The sequence below is a fragment of the Schistocerca nitens genome, chromosome 2 (genome assembly GCF_023898315.1).
Source record: "Schistocerca nitens isolate TAMUIC-IGC-003100 chromosome 2, iqSchNite1.1, whole genome shotgun sequence".
Classification (NCBI taxonomy): Eukaryota; Metazoa; Arthropoda; class Insecta; order Orthoptera; family Acrididae; genus Schistocerca; species Schistocerca nitens.
Genome location: NC_064615.1, coordinates 638,443,691 through 638,462,766, shown reverse-complemented (window position 1 = coordinate 638,462,766; position 19,076 = coordinate 638,443,691). Strand labels below are relative to the sequence as shown.

At 44.5% G+C, this 19,076-nt stretch overlaps 1 protein-coding gene across 1 annotated transcript in view; it reads right to left on the bottom strand.

Annotated features, from left to right (window-relative positions):
• Positions 1 to 9,900: 9,900 nt before the first annotated feature.
• The window catches only part of LOC126234532 (brachyurin-like), a 55,086-nt gene continuing 45,910 nt past the window's right edge, over positions 9,901 to 19,076 (bottom strand). The window contains exons 6-7 of the mRNA XM_049943228.1: positions 17,321 to 17,460; positions 9,901 to 10,141 (exon numbers count right to left, since the gene is read on the bottom strand). Coding sequence (XP_049799185.1) covers positions 9,968 to 10,141; positions 17,321 to 17,460 — 314 coding nt within the window. The 3' untranslated portion in view covers positions 9,901 to 9,967. The remainder of the gene's footprint in view (positions 10,142 to 17,320; positions 17,461 to 19,076) is intronic.

Below are 19,076 nucleotides of genomic sequence, written 5' to 3'. Positions count from 1 at the left end.
TTTCCTGGAGCAGTGAGCGGATTTATAGATTTTGCTGATGTAAGTGAGCACAGGTACAGGAAACACTGAGCAAAACCTCGCTGCAGCAACGTGTTCACTTCATAACAAAAATTAACGGAGTACTGCCTATGGCCGCTGCTTTGCTCACTAGCTTTGACACTCGCATCGCCTTCGATTTCATCAGTGTCCAGTCCAGTTCATTGCAGTTGATGCGATGCGCAGCTTCTTATAACAGCACTTGGGTTTGCCGTTCGCCCTCAAGTGTAGTATAAAGTTACTGGATATCATTGTAGAACAATGATTTGAGCAAATACTTCTTGACTGGCAGAACCCATTCAAAGCCCAGACCCCTATCCGGTCATTTATGCGTAGCGGGCAGTGTGAGGAACCCTTGTCGCTGCCCTGGAAAACGTCGAAGTGCCTGCGACGTCTTTTTTTGACCTGTTAGACGTTCCAAGCGCGTCTGCATAACTGCAACGAGTCCTTTTGCTGTGTACGATAACGTTGCGTTTACATAGTTTCGCATAGATGTGGAATGCTGAAAAGGGATTAGCTCCTCTCGAGCAGAACGAATGCAGCTCACATGCTTATCTGTCTTATCCGTCGCCCCGTTCTTCAAAAGCAGTCTCATGGAGAGTGGTTTGAAATTTAATTCAAAAGTTGGCACACCCTTTCTTATCCTCCTCCCCGGCAAGTACTGAGAATGAATATTGCCGCAGTAGAAGCTGAGTAGCACCGTGGGGTACTGGTTATGACACTGAACTATTGCATGTAGGGTCATGAGTTCAAAACTCACCTGGACTGTAGGATTTTAATTTCTATATTCGTTTCGAGTACATTCTAGAAGTATCCACAATTGTCAAGAATCATTGTACTGGAATGTTCTGTAGCTGTACGGCATATATATTGTATGTGTTCTGGCTCGCGCCCTTGAATGAACAAGTGCTGAATAAACCTTCGTTAAGTGAAGTTAGTCATTCATCTAATTACACCTTCTTCTACGTGAAGTTATTCTGGTAGAGACGCTGGGTATTGGAAATTGTGATAGCGCACATTACAGATGACACAGTGACTCCCATCAGGCCACGACAGAGCCGCCGTTTACGTGTGCGGAAACCCGATTTCGAGCCATATTCAACAGATCGCAATCTATCGGAGACAGAAGAAGAAGAGGACGTTACGATGACAGCAACTGTGAGCCACCACATGAGACATCCTTCCGGGTTCTTCGATGACGCTGACCAAGATCCAAACAAGTGGCTGAAGGTATATGAGCGTAAAGCCAAATTTAACAAATGGGATGACACCGTGTGTTTGGCTAACGTATTTTTCTACTTGGAGGGCACAATGAGGAGAAGTTCACAAGCTGGGAAGTAATCCAGGCGGAACTGCGCAAGTGTTTTGGCGACACACAACGACAGAAGTGCAAGGCTGAAGATAAATTAAAGTGCATGGCACAGCGTCCAGGAGAAACTACAGCATCCTACATTCAAGACGTCTTGGAGCTGTGTAAAATAGTGGATCCTAGAATGAAGGAGGAAGATACGGTTGCACATCTCATGAAGAGTGTTGCTGAGGACATGTATCCTGAAGGAGGTTTCGACAGCAGGTGACTTCATAAAAATGGTGCCAGTATATCGAGACAATGCATCAAGAAAGAATTACACACAAGATGTTTGAACGGCTTCCAAACGTCGTATCGATGTCTGTGATGGAGGAAGCAACTGATTTCACAAGTGTTCTTCGTCAGTTACTGAGAGAGGAAGTTCAGAAGGCACTTGGATTACACGGCGAACAAAAAACCGAGACGCTTCAAGAGGTCATAAGGGAGCAAGTGGAACAGACATTGAACCCAATCTCTCGTCCTTCATTTCCCTTTAAAACGGTTAAAAAGTCGAGAACGAAGCAGAGTTACGTTCCTACAGTGCCACATGAGGAACTTGTTTGGGCACCAAGGAAGACTGACGTCTGGAGGACCCAGGAAAACCAACCAGTATGTTTCCACTGTGGACGACCGGGACATGTGGTGCACTATTGTCGAGAAAGGCGGTCGATATTTGATGACGCCCGCGCCAGAAGACAGCAGACCGATCTTAGCCGACGTCAACTCCGGGACGACGAAGATAAACAAGAAGATGTGGGTGCAGGACGACGTAGGTCACCATCGCCACAAGCTAGTCGCTGGAGAGGACGCTCCCCAACACGCCGATCAAGGTCTCCATCGCCGTTTAGAAGCTCCAGCCGATCACCTAGCCATCCCAGCCCGGAAAACTAAAGGGTGCGACCTTTCTTGGAGGTGAGGCCGCCGAAGAGAAGAATCCTCCGCCGCCGATCACTACAAAAATGATAGGAAACTACGTCGATATCTTCATGGATGGCGAACCAGCCCAAGCTCTTGTGCACTCTGGAGCATCATATTCAGTCATTTCGGAGGAGTACCGTCGCCAGTTGCAGAAAACCGTATCTGTCGACAACGAAACATCTCTGCTGAAGGTGGCTAGTGGGAAATATGTAAAACCTACAGGAGGATGTACCATTAGTGTGGGTATATTCGTAGTCTTACATGAGTGTAGTCATGACATCATTCTAGGATGGAACTTTTTGAAACCTTCTGAGGCAATTATAGATTAAGGTCGCTCAAAGATTATGCTAGACGAGATGAGATACTGTGGACAGGAAGATGTGCATCCGAGTGTGTGGAGAGTATGTGTGCTAGATGAAGTGATCATTCCTGCAGTCAGCGCTAGAATGGTAACTGTCACATGCCATGCATCAACCCATCGATTTTCTAGTGGATGTAAGAGAAGCATACCACCGAAGAATAACTTGGTCATCCCAGCCTCGTTTAAGAACGGATTCGGTGAATTGTGGATAGTTAACTGTCGCCGAGAACCTCAGATCCTTCCAAGACGCATGTGCGTAGCAAACGCTGAGCCGTTAATTGAAGAACAGCTGAACGTCATAGAAACCTCCCGTGCCGAGTCTGTGGGCGAAATTAGTGCCACCACTACGAGACAAGATCTTCTAGCTCGACTATCACCAGATCTCACTAAGGAACAACAGAAGAAGCTACTTGCCATTCTTACAGAGTTCTCTGAATACTTCAGTCCACAGGTGAAGAGCAAATTAGTCAAATCGACGGTGAAGCACTGGATTAGCACTGGAGACCATCAACCAATAAGCCAGAGAGCATACCCTGTGTCAGCAACAGAACGTCGAATAATTCGCGACGAGGTAGAGAAAATAATGAAGAATGACATCATTCAGCCTTTGCAGAGCCCATGGTCGTCACCATAGCTCCTCATCAGGAAGAAGGATGGTAGTTGGCGCATTTGTGTTGATCACAGAAAGCTTAATAAGATAACTAAAAAGGACGTTTACCCTCTTCCACGAATTGACGATACACTAGATTGTCTAAGGGGGGCTAAGTTTTTCTCAGCTATGGACATGTATTCGGGATACTGGCAAATCGAAGTAGATGAGGCTGATCGTGAGAAAACTGCATTCATCGCCGCTGAGGGCCTGTATGAGTTTAAGGTAATGCCGTTTGGTTTGGGTAATGCACCAGAAACTTCTGAACGAATATTCTAAGGTGCCTGAAGTAACGATGTGTCTTTGTCATTTAGATGGCATTATAATGTTCTCAAAGACATTTGATGAACATATAAAAAGACTGAGGGCCGTTCTTAAGTGTCTCCAATAAGGCGGCCTGAAACGTAATCTAAGAAAGTATCTCTTTGGAGCAAAAGAAATCAAAATACTTGGACACCTTATGTCGAACGAAGGTGTGCGGCCAGACCCAGAGAAGGTGAGATCCATAAAGGAATTCCCTATTCCTAAAAGTATTATACATGTGAGAAGCTTACTCGGATTATGTTCTTGTTACCGTCGTTTTATCAAAGACTTTTGTATCAAAGCCAGGCCACTCCAAGAGCTGTTATAAGCTGATGCTAAATTTATCTGGGGTGGTACTCAACAAGTTTCTTTCGATGTACTGCGGGAAGCTCTGGCGACTGACCCTGTAACTGGTCTGTATGATGAGAGAGCGCCTACAGAACTACACACAGACAGATGCCAGCGGGTATGGGATCGGTGTTGCTCTGGTGCAAATTTCGGATGGAAAAGAGAAGGTTATAGCCTATGCTTGGAGGACACTTACAAAAGCCGAGAGAAACTATCCAACTACAGAAAGAGAATGTCTTGATGTGATCTGGGCCATGTGCAAAGTTCGACAGTATCTTTATGGAGGGCCATTCACAGTTGTTACAGACCATCATTCACTTCATTGGTTGACAGGTCTTAAGGATCCAACAGGACGACTCGTCAGGTGGGCACTACGTCTTCAAGAGTATTATATTACCATAGTGTACAAAAGCGGAAGAAAACACCAAGATGCCGACTGTTTCTCAAGAAACCCTGTGCAAGAGCATCAAGGTTTTGATGAATATAGTGACTATCTCGCTGCACCCCAGTATCTCTCTGCTGAGCAGAAGGAGGACGCCAAGATATCTCAGGTTATGCTTGCCTTAAATCGGTCAGAGGATGTGAAAGGACAATTTAAGGTAGTTAATGGATTACTTTGCAAGAAAAACTTCGATCCGTTTGGAAAGAAGTGGCTACCAGTGATTCCTAAACACATGCGCTTAGATGTTCTACAGAAATTCCATGACACACCTGAGGACAGACATTTAGGTTTTATTAAGACATACGATAGAATCCGCAAGAGATTTTTCTGGCCAGTTTTATTTACGAGCGTCCGTCACTATGTGTCGCATTGTTTAGAGTGCCAGAGGAGAAAGGCGGTTCCTCAGAAGCCACCTGGCCGACTCATACCAATTCCACCAGCCCAACGCCTTTCCAGCGTGTTGGGATTGACCTCCTCGGACGATTTCCAACGTCTGCTAGTGGCAATAGATGGATTATTGTTTGCACTGATTATCTGCTATTACAAAAGCCGTGAAAACAGCCGACGTGTCCGAGGTAGCCAAATTAACCGTGGAAGACATTGTATTAAAACACGGTGCCCCAAGGTCGTTAATTAAGGATCGAGGGAATGTTTTCCAATCGAATCTTGTGACAGAGATAAACCGTTGGTGCAACATTGTTCATCACGTGACGATTGCCTACCACCCGCAAACTATCGGGCTTACAGGACGCCTTAATAAGACCTTGGCCGACGTGCTTTCAATGTTCGTCAATTTTGAGTAGAACAACTGGGATGAGGTGCTACCTTTCGTGACGTTTGCCTACAACACCACCAAACAAGACACCACAGGACTTACACCATTTCTCCTGGTGCATGGGCGTGAGGCGACTACGACGTTGGACACTGTGTTTCCGTTACATCCTGATGACGTGGACGACGACTACATCGTCCAGGTGTTAACCAGAGCTGAGGAAGCTTGGCAGTTAGCTCGACTCCCCACGCTGCAGGCTCAAGGAAACGATCGCCGAAGGTATGACGCGAGCCACCCCACTGGTGTCTACCAGCCTGGTGACCTCGTCTGGATCTTCACTCCTGTTCGGAAGATTTGTCTCTCTGAGAAGATCCTCAGGAGCTGTTTGGACCTTACAAGGTTGTAGGACAGTTGTCTGATGTTACTTATGAAGTTGAAGATTTCGATCCCGACACAAGACGAAGAAAGATCAGAGATACGGTGTACATCCTTCGAATGAAGCCCTATAAGGATCCTGCAACCCAGGGTAAATTCGAAGATCCAGGGACAGGCAACAAGCGGAAAGGTGACGAAGAGCGTAACGGCAAAAGAAGTTCTAAGAAGATTACCACCAGGGCGAGAATCAGTCATCAGGTGTCGGAGTATGCAGGACCGATGATTCGTTCCCGGACTAGGACGACGTAACACCGAGACGCTGTTCACTTAAGCAGCGAGCAATGTGGCAGCAGAAGCTGAGTAGCACCGTGGTGTAGTGGTTATGATACTAAACTGTAGGATGGAGGGACTTGATTTCAAAACTCACCTGGACTGTACAATTTTAATTTCTATGTTCGTTTCGAGTACATTCTAGAAGTATCCAGAGGTATCCACAAATGTCAAGAATCATTGTACTGGAATGTTCTGTAGCTGTATATGTACTGTATGTGTTCTGGCCGGAGGCAGTTCACTCCTCGCTCTTGTATGTTTAAGTGCTGAATAAACCTTCATTAAGTGAAGTTAGTCATTCATCTAATTATACCTTCTTCTACGTGACAATATTCTTCCAATACCAGGATCCAAAATGCCTCATTTGTTATGAAAAACTACTACACTAACATCAGTTAGCGACATGATTTATAAAGACGGGAGACCTTTGTAATTCATTAAAAAAAGAGAAAGATTAATTGTGTCTTGAGGAGTAGGAAGAACGCTTAATGTAGGGTGACGAACCCTCCCGTATTCGATTGCAGAATGACGGTTCATTATTAAATACGTATAGATAGCGACATTTTCTCCCCGCTTTATTGAAACATTACTGCACTCATCAAACCAGACAAAATGTCTGGTGAGAAACATGTGCAGTGATGGATAAAAACGATTCGCACATAAAATCAGTCGAACAGAAAGCTTGTAACAGACTGGGACAATTGTAAGAACTTTAAAACAGGTTAGTAGGAATCTGTAGCAGAATCTAAATGAAGCCAGTCTAATTACTTGATTTTCGCGTAAGCTCACAAAATTATAGAAATCCATAAAGTTAAGCAAATGTCCCTTGTTTTACTGTAGACATACTGAATAAGGTTTTCTTCTCAAAAATGATTTCAGGTGTAACATTTGCAGCTGATATTCAGTATAGTGTATAAAAATGGTTCAAATGGCTCTGAGCACTATGGGACAACATCGGAGGTCATCAGTCCCCTAGAACTTAGAACTACTTAACTAACCTAAGGACATCACACACATCCATGCCCGAGGCAGGATTCGAACCTGCGACCGTAGCAGTCACGCGGCTCCGTACTGAAGCGCCTAGAACCGCTCGGCCAGTATAGTGTATAGAATGAGTAACAGATAATCGATCGCACGTTGAATGATACAGACTCATAATTGCCGCTTGCGGCATTCATTACTGAAGAAATAGAAGGGGTATGGATAGAGTTTTCGGTTCCTTCGATTTGAAAGTAATCGTAAAATGGAGTACTAATTCATATTCGAAGAGTTCGAGGAAGAAATACGTGGCGGATCTTTTTAAGAAACCGACTCAGCGTTCGCTTAAAGTCATTCAGAAAAATGAGGGAGTAGTAGTGAAGATTGTGGACATGAAAACTAAGCTAGCCTGGAAGGACTGTTTTAACTGCTGCTCTACATCATGCGATGCATTCTTGAATGACACAGAAAATAGAGCAGGTAACAGCCATACTATTATCCGCCATGAATGACTTGTGTGTCACGAATATGGATGTATGAGGACGTGCTGAAAAGTAATTCTTCGGAATTTTTTATGTGAAAACTCCAAAGACCCTTTAAATCAAACAAACTTTATTAACATTCATGTCTACATATTTATTTCTCAGCATAGTCACCCTGCGACAAACACATTTCTCCCAAAGAGAGATCAATTTGTTGATACCGTCACTGTAGAATGTTTGTTGACAGAGTGAGAATCTCCTCTCTGTTATCACTGCTTTTAATTTTTCTGCGGTTAGAAACTCGATTGCAGTACTCTGTTTCTCACGCACCGACATACACAATTCCTCTAACGGCAGAGGAAAGTCGACCGAGTGAATTACATGATACTTCATACCACAACCGATATTGAGAACAGAATAAAAAAATCGGAGGCATCACTTTTCAGCGCGAGGCCCATGCGGAATTTTCTGTGATACTTAGCCGAGATAGGTTTCTTCACTGCACTCTCGAGCTACTCGTCTCGTGATAAAAATGTATAGCGCCGGTCGTTCTCATAACTAGAGGCATGTTTACGTTGGAGCAACAACAAACGACAAGAAAATGGTTCAAATGGCTCTGAGCACTATGGGACTCAACATCTTAGGTCATAAGTCCCCTAGAACTTAGAACTACTTAAACCTAACTAACCGAAGGACATCACACACACCCATGCCCGAGGCAGGATTCGAACCTGCGACCGTAGCAGCCCCGCAGTTCCGGAGTGCAGCGCCAGAACCGCACGGCCACCGCGGCCGGCCAAACGACAAGAGCGATACTAGAAGTAGCGTAGCAGCGAAAATCGTACATGGCATTGCCGTAGCAGTGTTTATGTTGGAGCAGCGCTCTGGACTACGTTTAGAAGCTGAACAGTCGTAAGACCATCGATAACTACTGCTTTAAGTTTTTTCGCTAGTGCCGAAAATCTATGCCGGAAGTTTTACTGCTGATGTGTCTGAGAGGCTTGCATCGCAGGAACGGAAAGGGTATAACCATCACAATTATATTCGTTGTAGATAAGTATTGAACGGAAGTAACAGTTTAACTGAAAGCAACATGTATGCGAAAAAGTTTTCCTTTTCACAATAATAACTGTAATAAATAACATTAGACTGCGGCAAAGATAAGTTCCGAAGAGGTCGCAAACATTTACAGCCTGTTAATTTGGCAAAAGAAATGTATTCTTAGTTACGAATACATTGAGACTACAGTTGTACAAGTTATTGCCGACATATGAAAATTTGTGAAATTCCTGAGCGGTCGCCTTACCACTTCAGCTATCTGATCGTGCTTCCAGAATCGACCCAAACCTCTATATGTCACCCTGTGTCCACATTATGCACTTCCACAATCATTGGATTCCCGCACAGGAGGGGAGTTACTTATTATTGTGGTAGCCTTTGCCGAGGACCGAGCGAGGTGGCGCAGTGGTTAGACACTGGACTCGCATTCGGGAGGACGACGGTTCAATCCCACGTTCGAGCATCCTGATTTAGGTTTTCCGTGATTTCCCTAAATCACTCCAGGCAAATGCCGGGATGGTTCCTCTGAAAGGGCACGGCCGACTTCCTTCCCCATCCTTCCCTAATCCGATGAGACCGATGACCACGCTGTCTGGTCTCCTTCCCCAAAACCAACCAACCAACCTTTGCCGAGGCGCGTAAATACTATTTTCAGTGTCTAACCGTCTACTAAACAATGTCCTCCAACTGGTTTCCCAGTTGAAAGTAGAATGAGAGATACGTTTACTAGTTTGAAGTTGTTTTCACTGTAGTACAATGTTCCACATTTTCTCCACCACATATTAAATTCTGCAGTGAGCAAGGTTATTTCACTGTGTCGTCAGTCACATCTAAATATTTTTTTTCTCTTTTGACCAATATTATTCATACAACACGTTATGGCAAACACAAATTCATCAAATCTTCTTGATCATGACATCCTAATTTGAAATTTTTTTGTCGTACGTAACTGATGCCTTCCGTTAATTAATTTATTATTTATCTAATTACATTTGGCATCAACCATTTCCAGTAACACAATCGAACATTATGTCTGTAGGATCTGAACATAGAGCCATAACGGGAAGGGCAAATAATTCTAACTTGTTTTCCGTCTACATTTCCCAAGCAATGTGGAAAATTTCAGTGCAGCAGTTATCTGTTACTTTTCTGGAACCGTCGACGCCTAAATGTTCACTTTTGACAATCTGACGACCTTCCCATTTATCTCTTTTGTAATACAGTGTGGAATAGGTGGATAAGGTTACGTGAGAAATTTAGGACTACCTTGGCTTCTAGTCCCAAGGCAGAACAAACGCACTGGTCAACACTCGACTCGATGCTGTCGCTCGATGCTGTCGCTGAAACTCCGTTATGAATGCCTTATATAAAGCCGACAACCACACTTTGTTTGAGTCGCTGCTCTCATGGACGCTCTTACCTTTATTACAGCTCGAACATACCCGAACACTAGGAAGGCTCGACAAAGGACGAGGTTAAATGAAATGGCAACTATGAACTTCTTTTACCAGCGTTGTTTATTGTCTTGGTGTACAAAGTGGATCTACTTGCTCATCTGCAGCGAGCTCAGCGCCCACCGTGGACTGAGTTCTCGTTGATCCAGTCGATGTAGGTGGTGACGCGCGCGTAGGCTCCTGGGTACCCAAGTGAACAGCCGTAGTCAGACCCAAAAGACACCACGCCCACTTGCGTGATTTCGCCGTCTTCCTCTAGTACTACCAGAGGGCCGCCGCTGTCGCCCTAAGACACACAGAAAACATTATGTCGCCTGCCTTACACAAATACAGATGTTACATAAACGCCACAAGTAGTGGGACTGTGAAAAGATCATGTTCACAAATGAAGTATCCTAGCTCGAATGGGTAATACCAAATAAAAGTTATTTTAAAATGCGGAAACGTGACTGATGAGCAACTCGTTAAGACAATTTACATTTAAAGCTCTGAATTTGTGTACGATAGATGCTTGAATTTCAACGAATGTAAATATTGCAGTATGATGGCTCGAACTCTGATTGGAAAGGATAAATCTGACAGAAGTCGACTTCATGAGAACTCTGAGACGTGCAGAACATAGATAAATGTCAGTGGATAGAGCACCTCTCAAGTTTCTACTCACATTATAGGTGCTCGAATGGGCACTGCTTATGACGCAGCAAACGTCAATACGTGAGCGTTACTCAGTCGCAGTTGCTGTTGACGCCGCCCGGGAAGGGTAAAATACTACAGACTACTTTGGAAATCTGTTCACTGATTTGCCTGCCTCCAGTCGCAAACTAATGCAATGCGGCAATACCAGCGTGGTAACTTTTCTATATTAGCGGTCGCACCTGCGCTCTACAACTACATCACTACGCCTAGTACAAAACACCACCTGAACAGATGCTCTATCCACTGATATGTGTCCGTTTCCTTATGTCTCGCATTTTTCAGGCAGTCATCTGAAACCTCAGAGGTCCTTATAAATAACCCTGCATACTTTTAGAACGAACATGCGAGGAATTTTGCTCATTGGTAGAAGTATGTCAAGAGTTCTGCGTGGCAGTATGTCCAAGGCATGTAAGCACAGTGCTACATTCCCCAGATTAGTTTTTCGTGTTACAATTGCGGATGTGACAGCGAGAAATGTTATATCTACATCTATATCTTCATAGGTACTCCGCAGGCCACCGTACGGTGCGTGGCGTACCCTTGTACCACTACTTGTCATTTCCTTTCCTGTTCCGCACGCAAATAGAGCGAGGGGAAAACGACTGTCTACATGCCTCAGTATGAGTCCTAATTCCTCGTATCTTCTTTTCGTGGTCCTCATGTGCAATGTATATTGGCGGCAGTAGAATCGTTCGGCAGTCAGCTTCAAATGCCAGTTCTCTAAATTTTCTCTATAGAGTTCTGCGAAAAAAATGTCTTCCCTCCAGGGATTCCCATTTGAGTTCCTGAAGCATTACGGTACCACTTACCGGTAAGAAATCTAGCAGTCCGCCTCTGAATTGCTTCGGTGTCTTCCTTCAATCCGACCTGGTACGGATCCCTAACACTCGGGATTCTCTCCGGACCTGCTTTAAAATATTTCGGTTGTGTCCCTACGCCAGGTATGCTTATTACTATGTCGTCCATACGGGAGTCTGTCCTATGGTCAAATGGCGGTATGTGTGTACGATACGCCTGTGTGAACGATTTCTTGAACATGAAATGTAAAACTTCGGCTTTCGTTTTGCTATCTTCAACTGCTACACCAGACTAGTTAACAAGGAATTGAATGGAAGCCTTAGACCCGCTTAGCGATTTTACGTAAGACCAGAATTTTCTGGCGTTCTCTGTCAGAACTTTTTGCAGCGTGTGACTGCGGTAGATGTTGTATGCTTGGCGCATAGATCTTTTCACAGACACACGAATCTCTACTAACCTTCACCTGTCGCCATTTCTGCGCTCCCCACTGATACGTCATATTTCATGAACTGTGTTTCTATAGTCTACAGAAGCATCTAATATAATAAGCAAAGGATCAAAATTGAGTGAAACAAGAAGACATAAGCAAGGTCGTTGCAAAACGATTCACTACTGTAACTGAAGATCTTAACACAGATACAGTAAGGAGACTGGGTAGCTATATTTACTGACAACGGCTGCAGCACTAGAATTTTGTTCAAACTGCTTTAAGATATGCATTCACCATGAACAATACAATGTAGTTTGATCGATGACTTGAACGAAGACGAAGAGTGACAGCATATGCATTCCAAGGCTTGTTACAAAATAGTTGATGTAATTTCGTTTAATCCACCTTATAATCATGAAGGAAATGCCATAATATCTGTCATACTGCTTCTCACATTTGTTTGTCTCCAAATGATGAAATGCCTTAGAGGTTCCGACGTCAAGAGAATACAGAGGAAGTCCCACGCCGGGGTAGTTTAGTGACACATTCAGAACAAGGGTACATAGGCTCAGTTGAGCACTGTCGTCTGTATCCTAGTATGTCAGGTTATATAGCATCTGTAACGGTAACTTTACGGTACATTGCAGCACATTAAAACTGTGTGCTGGAGCGCTAGATGAACCGGCCTCACTCTCCTTGTGTATCTGTGTTAAGATCTTCTGTCACGGTGCTTACTTTTTGGTAGTGAATCTCACGCCAACGGTCTCGCTTTTGTTTCTTTCTTTTACAGTCAACTTTGATGCTTTTCTTATGATATTTGATGTTGCCGCACAGTCCAAGCAATAGGGCATAATTATCTCATGTCTCACTACGTCACCCACAGTTTTTAACATCGATCAACCAATACAAGTCTTAAATAATAAGATATCGCACAGTTGATATTTTATGTTTCAAAGACGTTTGATTGTGTAGAGCATATTACTCTCTTAGAAAGGTCGAGTTTTAAGGAACTGATAGCTTTACAGCCGAATTAGAACTTTTTTGCAAACGATACTTGTGTTATAATTAAATTCTTCCAGAGACATTTAAGTCTCATCTTTATCTGCCATAATGACAGAAGCTGAAGAAATGAATTAAAACTTCAGCCGGGGCCGTGGCTCGAATTCGCGTCTTTTGCTTATTAGGCAGAAATGCTGACCCTTAAGACTACCGCAACTCTTTGGTTAACAGTCCTGCACAAACTACCCACGTGTAATGCCCTACCCAACACTCACTTCAATTTATACCTTCAGCTTATTTTCTCCCTAAATTGTCACTATTGCCAGGGCTCTCCGGCATTGGAATAGCATCGCAGCGTCGAGCGTACCTGCACTACAGGTGATCTTATACAGGACTTCCCCATTACGTCCAACGCTGGAGTGTTATTCCAATGCCGGGTAGCCCTGGCAAAAGTGACGATTGAGAGGAAAAATAGGCTGAAGATATGAACTGAATTTTGTGTTGGGGAGGGCGTTCTACTGGGGGTAGTTCGTGCAGCACTATTGACCATCTAGTTACTATGGCGCAACGGTCACCGATGGTGTAATGGTCAGCATTTCTGTGAACTAAGCATGGAGGTACAGGTTCGAGTCCTGGCCGTGACACAAATTTTAATTCATTTGTCTTCAGCTTATATCATTATCGTAGATACTAGCGTTGCTTAAACAAATTTCGCATTGCAGCCACTCGCCGTACAATGCATTCCACGATATTTCAGCTGGGTGCCAGGTGAGCCATCGAAGACTGATGAAGAAGTCCTCCCTCCCGCAATATACAGTATAGAACACCGTGAGTTTTCGCAAATGTGCCAAAATCATGTTGACGGACTACATAACCCGGCGGGAGCGCCCTCTCTGGTGGAACCACGGAACTCAGCAGTCCTCTCCATTGCCACTCTGTCATTGCAGACTTTGTGGGATCAGTGAAGAACGATTTGTTATTGCGGAAGGCTTGAATCAACAAAATATCAATGTGGTATGTCTTACGTACGCTAGACCACATGCACCGTGAAAGAACGCTCCGCTGAACATCAACGCTGCAGTCGCTGTTTGTAACCAAGCAAGTCCGCTTTGCTGAACATCGTATTTCCATTGGACATCCAGTGGAGTAAAAATAGTGATGCTGACCACTGTAACATCTTTTTGGGACTCCATTATTAAAATACCCGTGGAAATTCGCCCGAAGGAAAAGCTGATGAACCGTGATAGCGGCTGCCAATTGGACAGCGCATGGAACCCTGTCATCTGCAAGATCTGCTCTAATCCAAGACGACAGAGTGTGGCGACGGTCGCGGCGCTCGTTTGTCTGTCAGTTTGATTTGACGCATGCGCGGAATACTCACAGTGCGCTATACTGAACGAGGGCGTGCTGAAAAGTAATGCTTCCGAATTTTTTATGTGGGAACCCTTAAAGCTTTTTAAATAAAACTAACTTAATTAACATTCTACGTCTCTATTTTTCTTGTCTACGTATATAATTCTGAGTACAGCCACTCCGCTGACGAACAAAATTTCTCCAGCGAGAGACCTGCTTGTTGATACTGTAGGATGTTTGACTTTGTTGATGGAGTCACAACCTCACCTCTGCTTGCATCAGTTGATCACTATCAAAGTGAAGTCCTCGAAGGTGTTCTTTAAGCTTTGGAACCAAATGGAAATCAGATGCGGTCAGGTCTGGACTGTATGGAGGATGGTCGATGACAGTGAACACAAGGCACGGGATTGTTGCAGTGCTCATGTGTGGTCTTCATTGTAATGCTGAAGGAGAGAGTGTTCCATGTCTGAACGAACTCTTCGAATTCGAAACTTGATAACAGCATGCTGTTTCTCACACGCCGACATAGTTACGTCACACACCGCCGCGTTGCACGCTAAGATTCGGAACCCTCTACCGTCAGAGGGTTGAAACTTGCGTCAGTGAAGAGGTAAGTCGAGCTACTAATTAATGTGAGTGAAATGTAATAGCTCAAACGATTTTGAGAACAGAATAAAAACTTCGGAGGTATTAGTTTTCAGCACGCCCTCGTACGTTGGTGGACGAAGGACGTCTTCGCTAGTCTTCGATGGCTCACCTGAAGATGACTGGTAGGTGCGCAGTGGAAATATCGTGGAATATATTTTACGACGACCTGTTGAAATTCACAATATTTGTTTGATCTTTTAATTCTCCGGCAAAATTTTAAAATTCACATCGATATTAGCCTTAAAAATAGTCCCATTAGCGAGAAAGCGACAGAAGAAATTTTAAATGATGTTTTGAAAAGAATGATTAAATGTTTCTCAGAAAACGGACTCTCCTCATGTTTGGAAAAGACACGCTTTATTCAGTTCTGTACAACAAATAGAGCCATACCAACAACTCACGTAGCACATGAGCAGGAGTCAATAAGTGGGTAAAATGCTTCAAATATTGAGTGCACATATTGATGAAAACTTGAAATAAAAGAAGCATGTTACTGAGCTTCGCAAAGTGCAGCTACTTTCGCTCTTTGTATAATTGCTGATCTTGGACACAAACGAGTTAACCTGTGATATATTTTGCATACAGCCACTCAATAATGTCTTAAGAAATAATTATCTGGGGTAACTCACCACTTGGAAAGGAAATACTGACAGCATAAAAGCGAGCAGTAAGAATAATGTGGTCTTCAGCCCCGGCCGTCATGTATGTGCCTCTTCAATTCAAGGGGCTAGGCGTTACCTGTGCCGTTACTATAAATATATTCTCTAATGAAATTCCCCATAAATAACCCATCACAATTTCAGAACAGTAACCTACAGCATTAGAGGGAAAATGATGTTTATTACCCATTATTAAAGCTGTTAGTTGCTCAGAAATTAGTTCAATATGCAGCAACGAAAACCTTTGATCATTTGTCGAATAACATAAAAGGTATCTCTGTTAGGCACTACTTCTCTTCTGCGTCCCAAATAATACAGGCGCTTTCCTGCTTGCCTTGTCGGACTGTCCGTCCATGAAGAAAGCGTACTGTAGAGAAAAGGCTTAGCCGAAGTCTATTGGATTAGTTCCACAATGAATCTTTCATTCTCTAGCAGAGTGCATGCTGTTTGGCAAATTGAAACTTTGTGCGACGATTCCTTCCGGTGGTTGTGATAAGTTCCTGTGGAACCAAATTTCTGACGTCATTGGTCCCTAGGCTTACACACTACTTAATCTAACCCAAACTAACTTACGCAAAGGACAACAAACACATCCGTGCCCGAGAGAGGACTCGAACCTTCGACGGGGAAAGCCGTGCGAACCGTGGCAAGGCGCCTCCTTCCGGGACACCCTGTATACACAGCAACCTCCCGATTATTCAGGTGAGGGGTATTTGTGCATAGTTAGGCAATTTTTGAAAAGGTAAGAAAACGTAGGCTGTCGTTTTCTGTTATAACTAGAATGAAGATTTTCTTTCAGGCTGCACCATTAGGCATGAGATTCACGTTTTACCACTGCAAGATATGCGGACCTATCGCCGGTCATCCTTGAAATGTTTTACCGTTGTTTCCCGTATGTCAGACAAAACACGAAGACTCTACTGTTGCCACACTCCAGTGACCGATTTGCCTACCTTATTCCCTAGGAGCTAAGGTTCGATAACTTCCAACCGATTGTCTTCTGCTAATAATGCAAGCAGTGCAATGGGCTTTCATATATGATATGTAGCATGTTTTATAAATAATGATAAACGTCAGATTTTGATCCGATGTGTATTTTGGGTGATCTGTGCTCGGTTGCAGTGCTCATATCCTTGTATGTTTCTCCGATCACTATGTACTCCACTTTAAACGAAGCTATCGTTTTGATGCTTGTGGGCAGTCTGTGGTACAATTCTAGTACCTATGAACAGAGAGCATCGCCAGAGGTTTGTATCAAACTTTGAAGGTCACATGAAGAAGTGCTCAGTCGAAATGAGTTTGTTCGAGGGTCATTCAAGTATAGGTTAGTTAGAATGTACTTCGATTCAGAACTTATATTAAAAAGATAACTACCACTCAAAATGGTTCAAATGGCTCTGAGCACTATGGGACTTAACATCTGAGGTCATGAGTTCCCTAGAACTTAGAACTACTTAAACCTAAGTAACCTAAGGACATCACACATATCCGTGCCCGAGGCAGGATTGGAGCCTGCGACCGTAGCGGTCGCACGGTTCCAGCCTGAAGCGCCTAGAACCGCTCAGCCACAGCGGCCGACTAACTACCACTTATTCCATTTCCTCTGGGGCAGACCTGTGAGGCGCGCTAGTGAGGGTCAGTCGTGTTGGCACTGCCTCAGTTCTCTCAGTTTGACTCCTAGCCCGACACAGATACGAACAACACGAGAGTAAAAGAATTTTATCATCAAACATTTTCTGTCTTTAAGTGTGTATTGTGCGAGGCGAGTACGATGGTGCAACGTACTAGCTACGTGTGATTGTGCGGAAAGGGGATATAATCAGGAAAATGAGGTGTTACTATGCCTGCATTATGTTGCGTCTTCCATAGAGACGATACTTACATTACAAGGACTTTCATTTGTGGCACCCCTTGTGCAAATGTGGTCGATGCTGATGGCTCCTGGAAAGGCCTCTTCACAGTCTTCATTGGGGATGACGACCAGGTCTACGTACAGCAGCGTAGGGCTCACGGTTTGTGACTCTGAAACATCGTTCGTAGAACGTTTTAACGTCTTTTGCAAGACGTGAATTACAACTAGTTTGTAATTCAGCAAACTTTCTTTGGTGCGTTTTCTTAACTTATCAATTTAACTTTGCAAGGAATGTATTCGTATTTGCGAATAAGACCAGACTCCAGCTGGGCAATCTACTGAGGGCAATGAAAATTTGTGCCGGACCGGGACTCGAATCCGGATTTGCCGCATAACGCGATCGGTCGCCGTAGCCGCCTCTGCCATCCGAGCACACTTCCCGGACTGACCCAAAACTTCCATATGTTGCCGTGTGTCTTCGTCCAATATTCGCACAATTGCTGTGATTCCCACACAGGGATGGACTTAACGATTGTTGTCGCTGCCTTGTCTTGGCATGAAATACTTATATCACAGTGCCTTTTTTACGATGTACTCCGCAATGTCCTTCAGAGATGCATGTCCACATTTCAAAAAAAAGTTTTGCATCACCCCAGTTAAAAGAACTTCTGGAGATAGACATTGAGTGTGGATATTGTATCACAGAGACAGTCCCTTTGTTCAGGGATGTCACTAAACCCGTCGAAAGATGTAAACAACCAAGCACGAACAGAGCCTAATAGACGGAGCGGATCCGACAGCCGATCAGTTCAAGTCCTTCCACCAGGAAGGACGTTTACACCTCGTGTTGTCTGTAGTTCAACCATGCCTAGACGATAAATACCGCAGTTCGATCGTGTCCGCATTGTTACTTTGTGTCAGGAAGGGCTCTCAACAAGGGAACTGTCCAGGCGTCTCGGGGTGAACCAAAGCGATGTTGTTCGGACATGGAGGAGATACAGACAGGAACTGTCGATGACATGCCTCGCTCAGGCCGCCCAAGGGCTACTACTGCAGTGGATGACTTCTACCTACGGACTATGGGTCGGAGGAACCCTGACAGCAAGGCAACCATGTTGAATAATGCTTTTCGTGCAGCCACAGGACGTCGTGTTACGACTCAAACTGTGCGCAATAGGCTGCATGATGCGGAACTTCACTCCCGACGTCTATGGCGATCTTTGCAACCACGGCACCATGCAGCGCGGTACAGGACACCATGCAGCGCGGTATAGATGGGCCCAACAACAGCCGAATGGACCGCTCGGGATTGGCATCACGTTCTCTTCACCGATGAGTGTCGCATATGCCTTCAACCAGACAATCGTCGGAGACATGTTTGGAGGCAACCCGGTCAGGCTGAACGCCTTAAACACACTGTCCAGCGAGTGCAGCAAGGTGGAGGTTCCCTGCTGTTTTGGGGTGGCATTATGTGGGGCCGACGTACGCCGCTGCTGGTCATGGAAGGCGCCGTAACCACTGTACGATACGTGAATGCCACCCTCCGACCGATAGTGCAACCATATCGGCAGCATATTGGCGAGGCATTCGTCTTCATGGACGACAATTCGCGACCCCATCGTGCACATCTTGTGAATGACTTCTTTCGGAATAACGACATCACTCGACTAGAGTGACCTGCATATTCTCCAGACATGAACCCTGTCGAACATGCCTGCGATAGACTGAAAGGGCCATTTATGAACGACGTGACCCACCAACCACTCTGAACGATCTGTTCCGAATC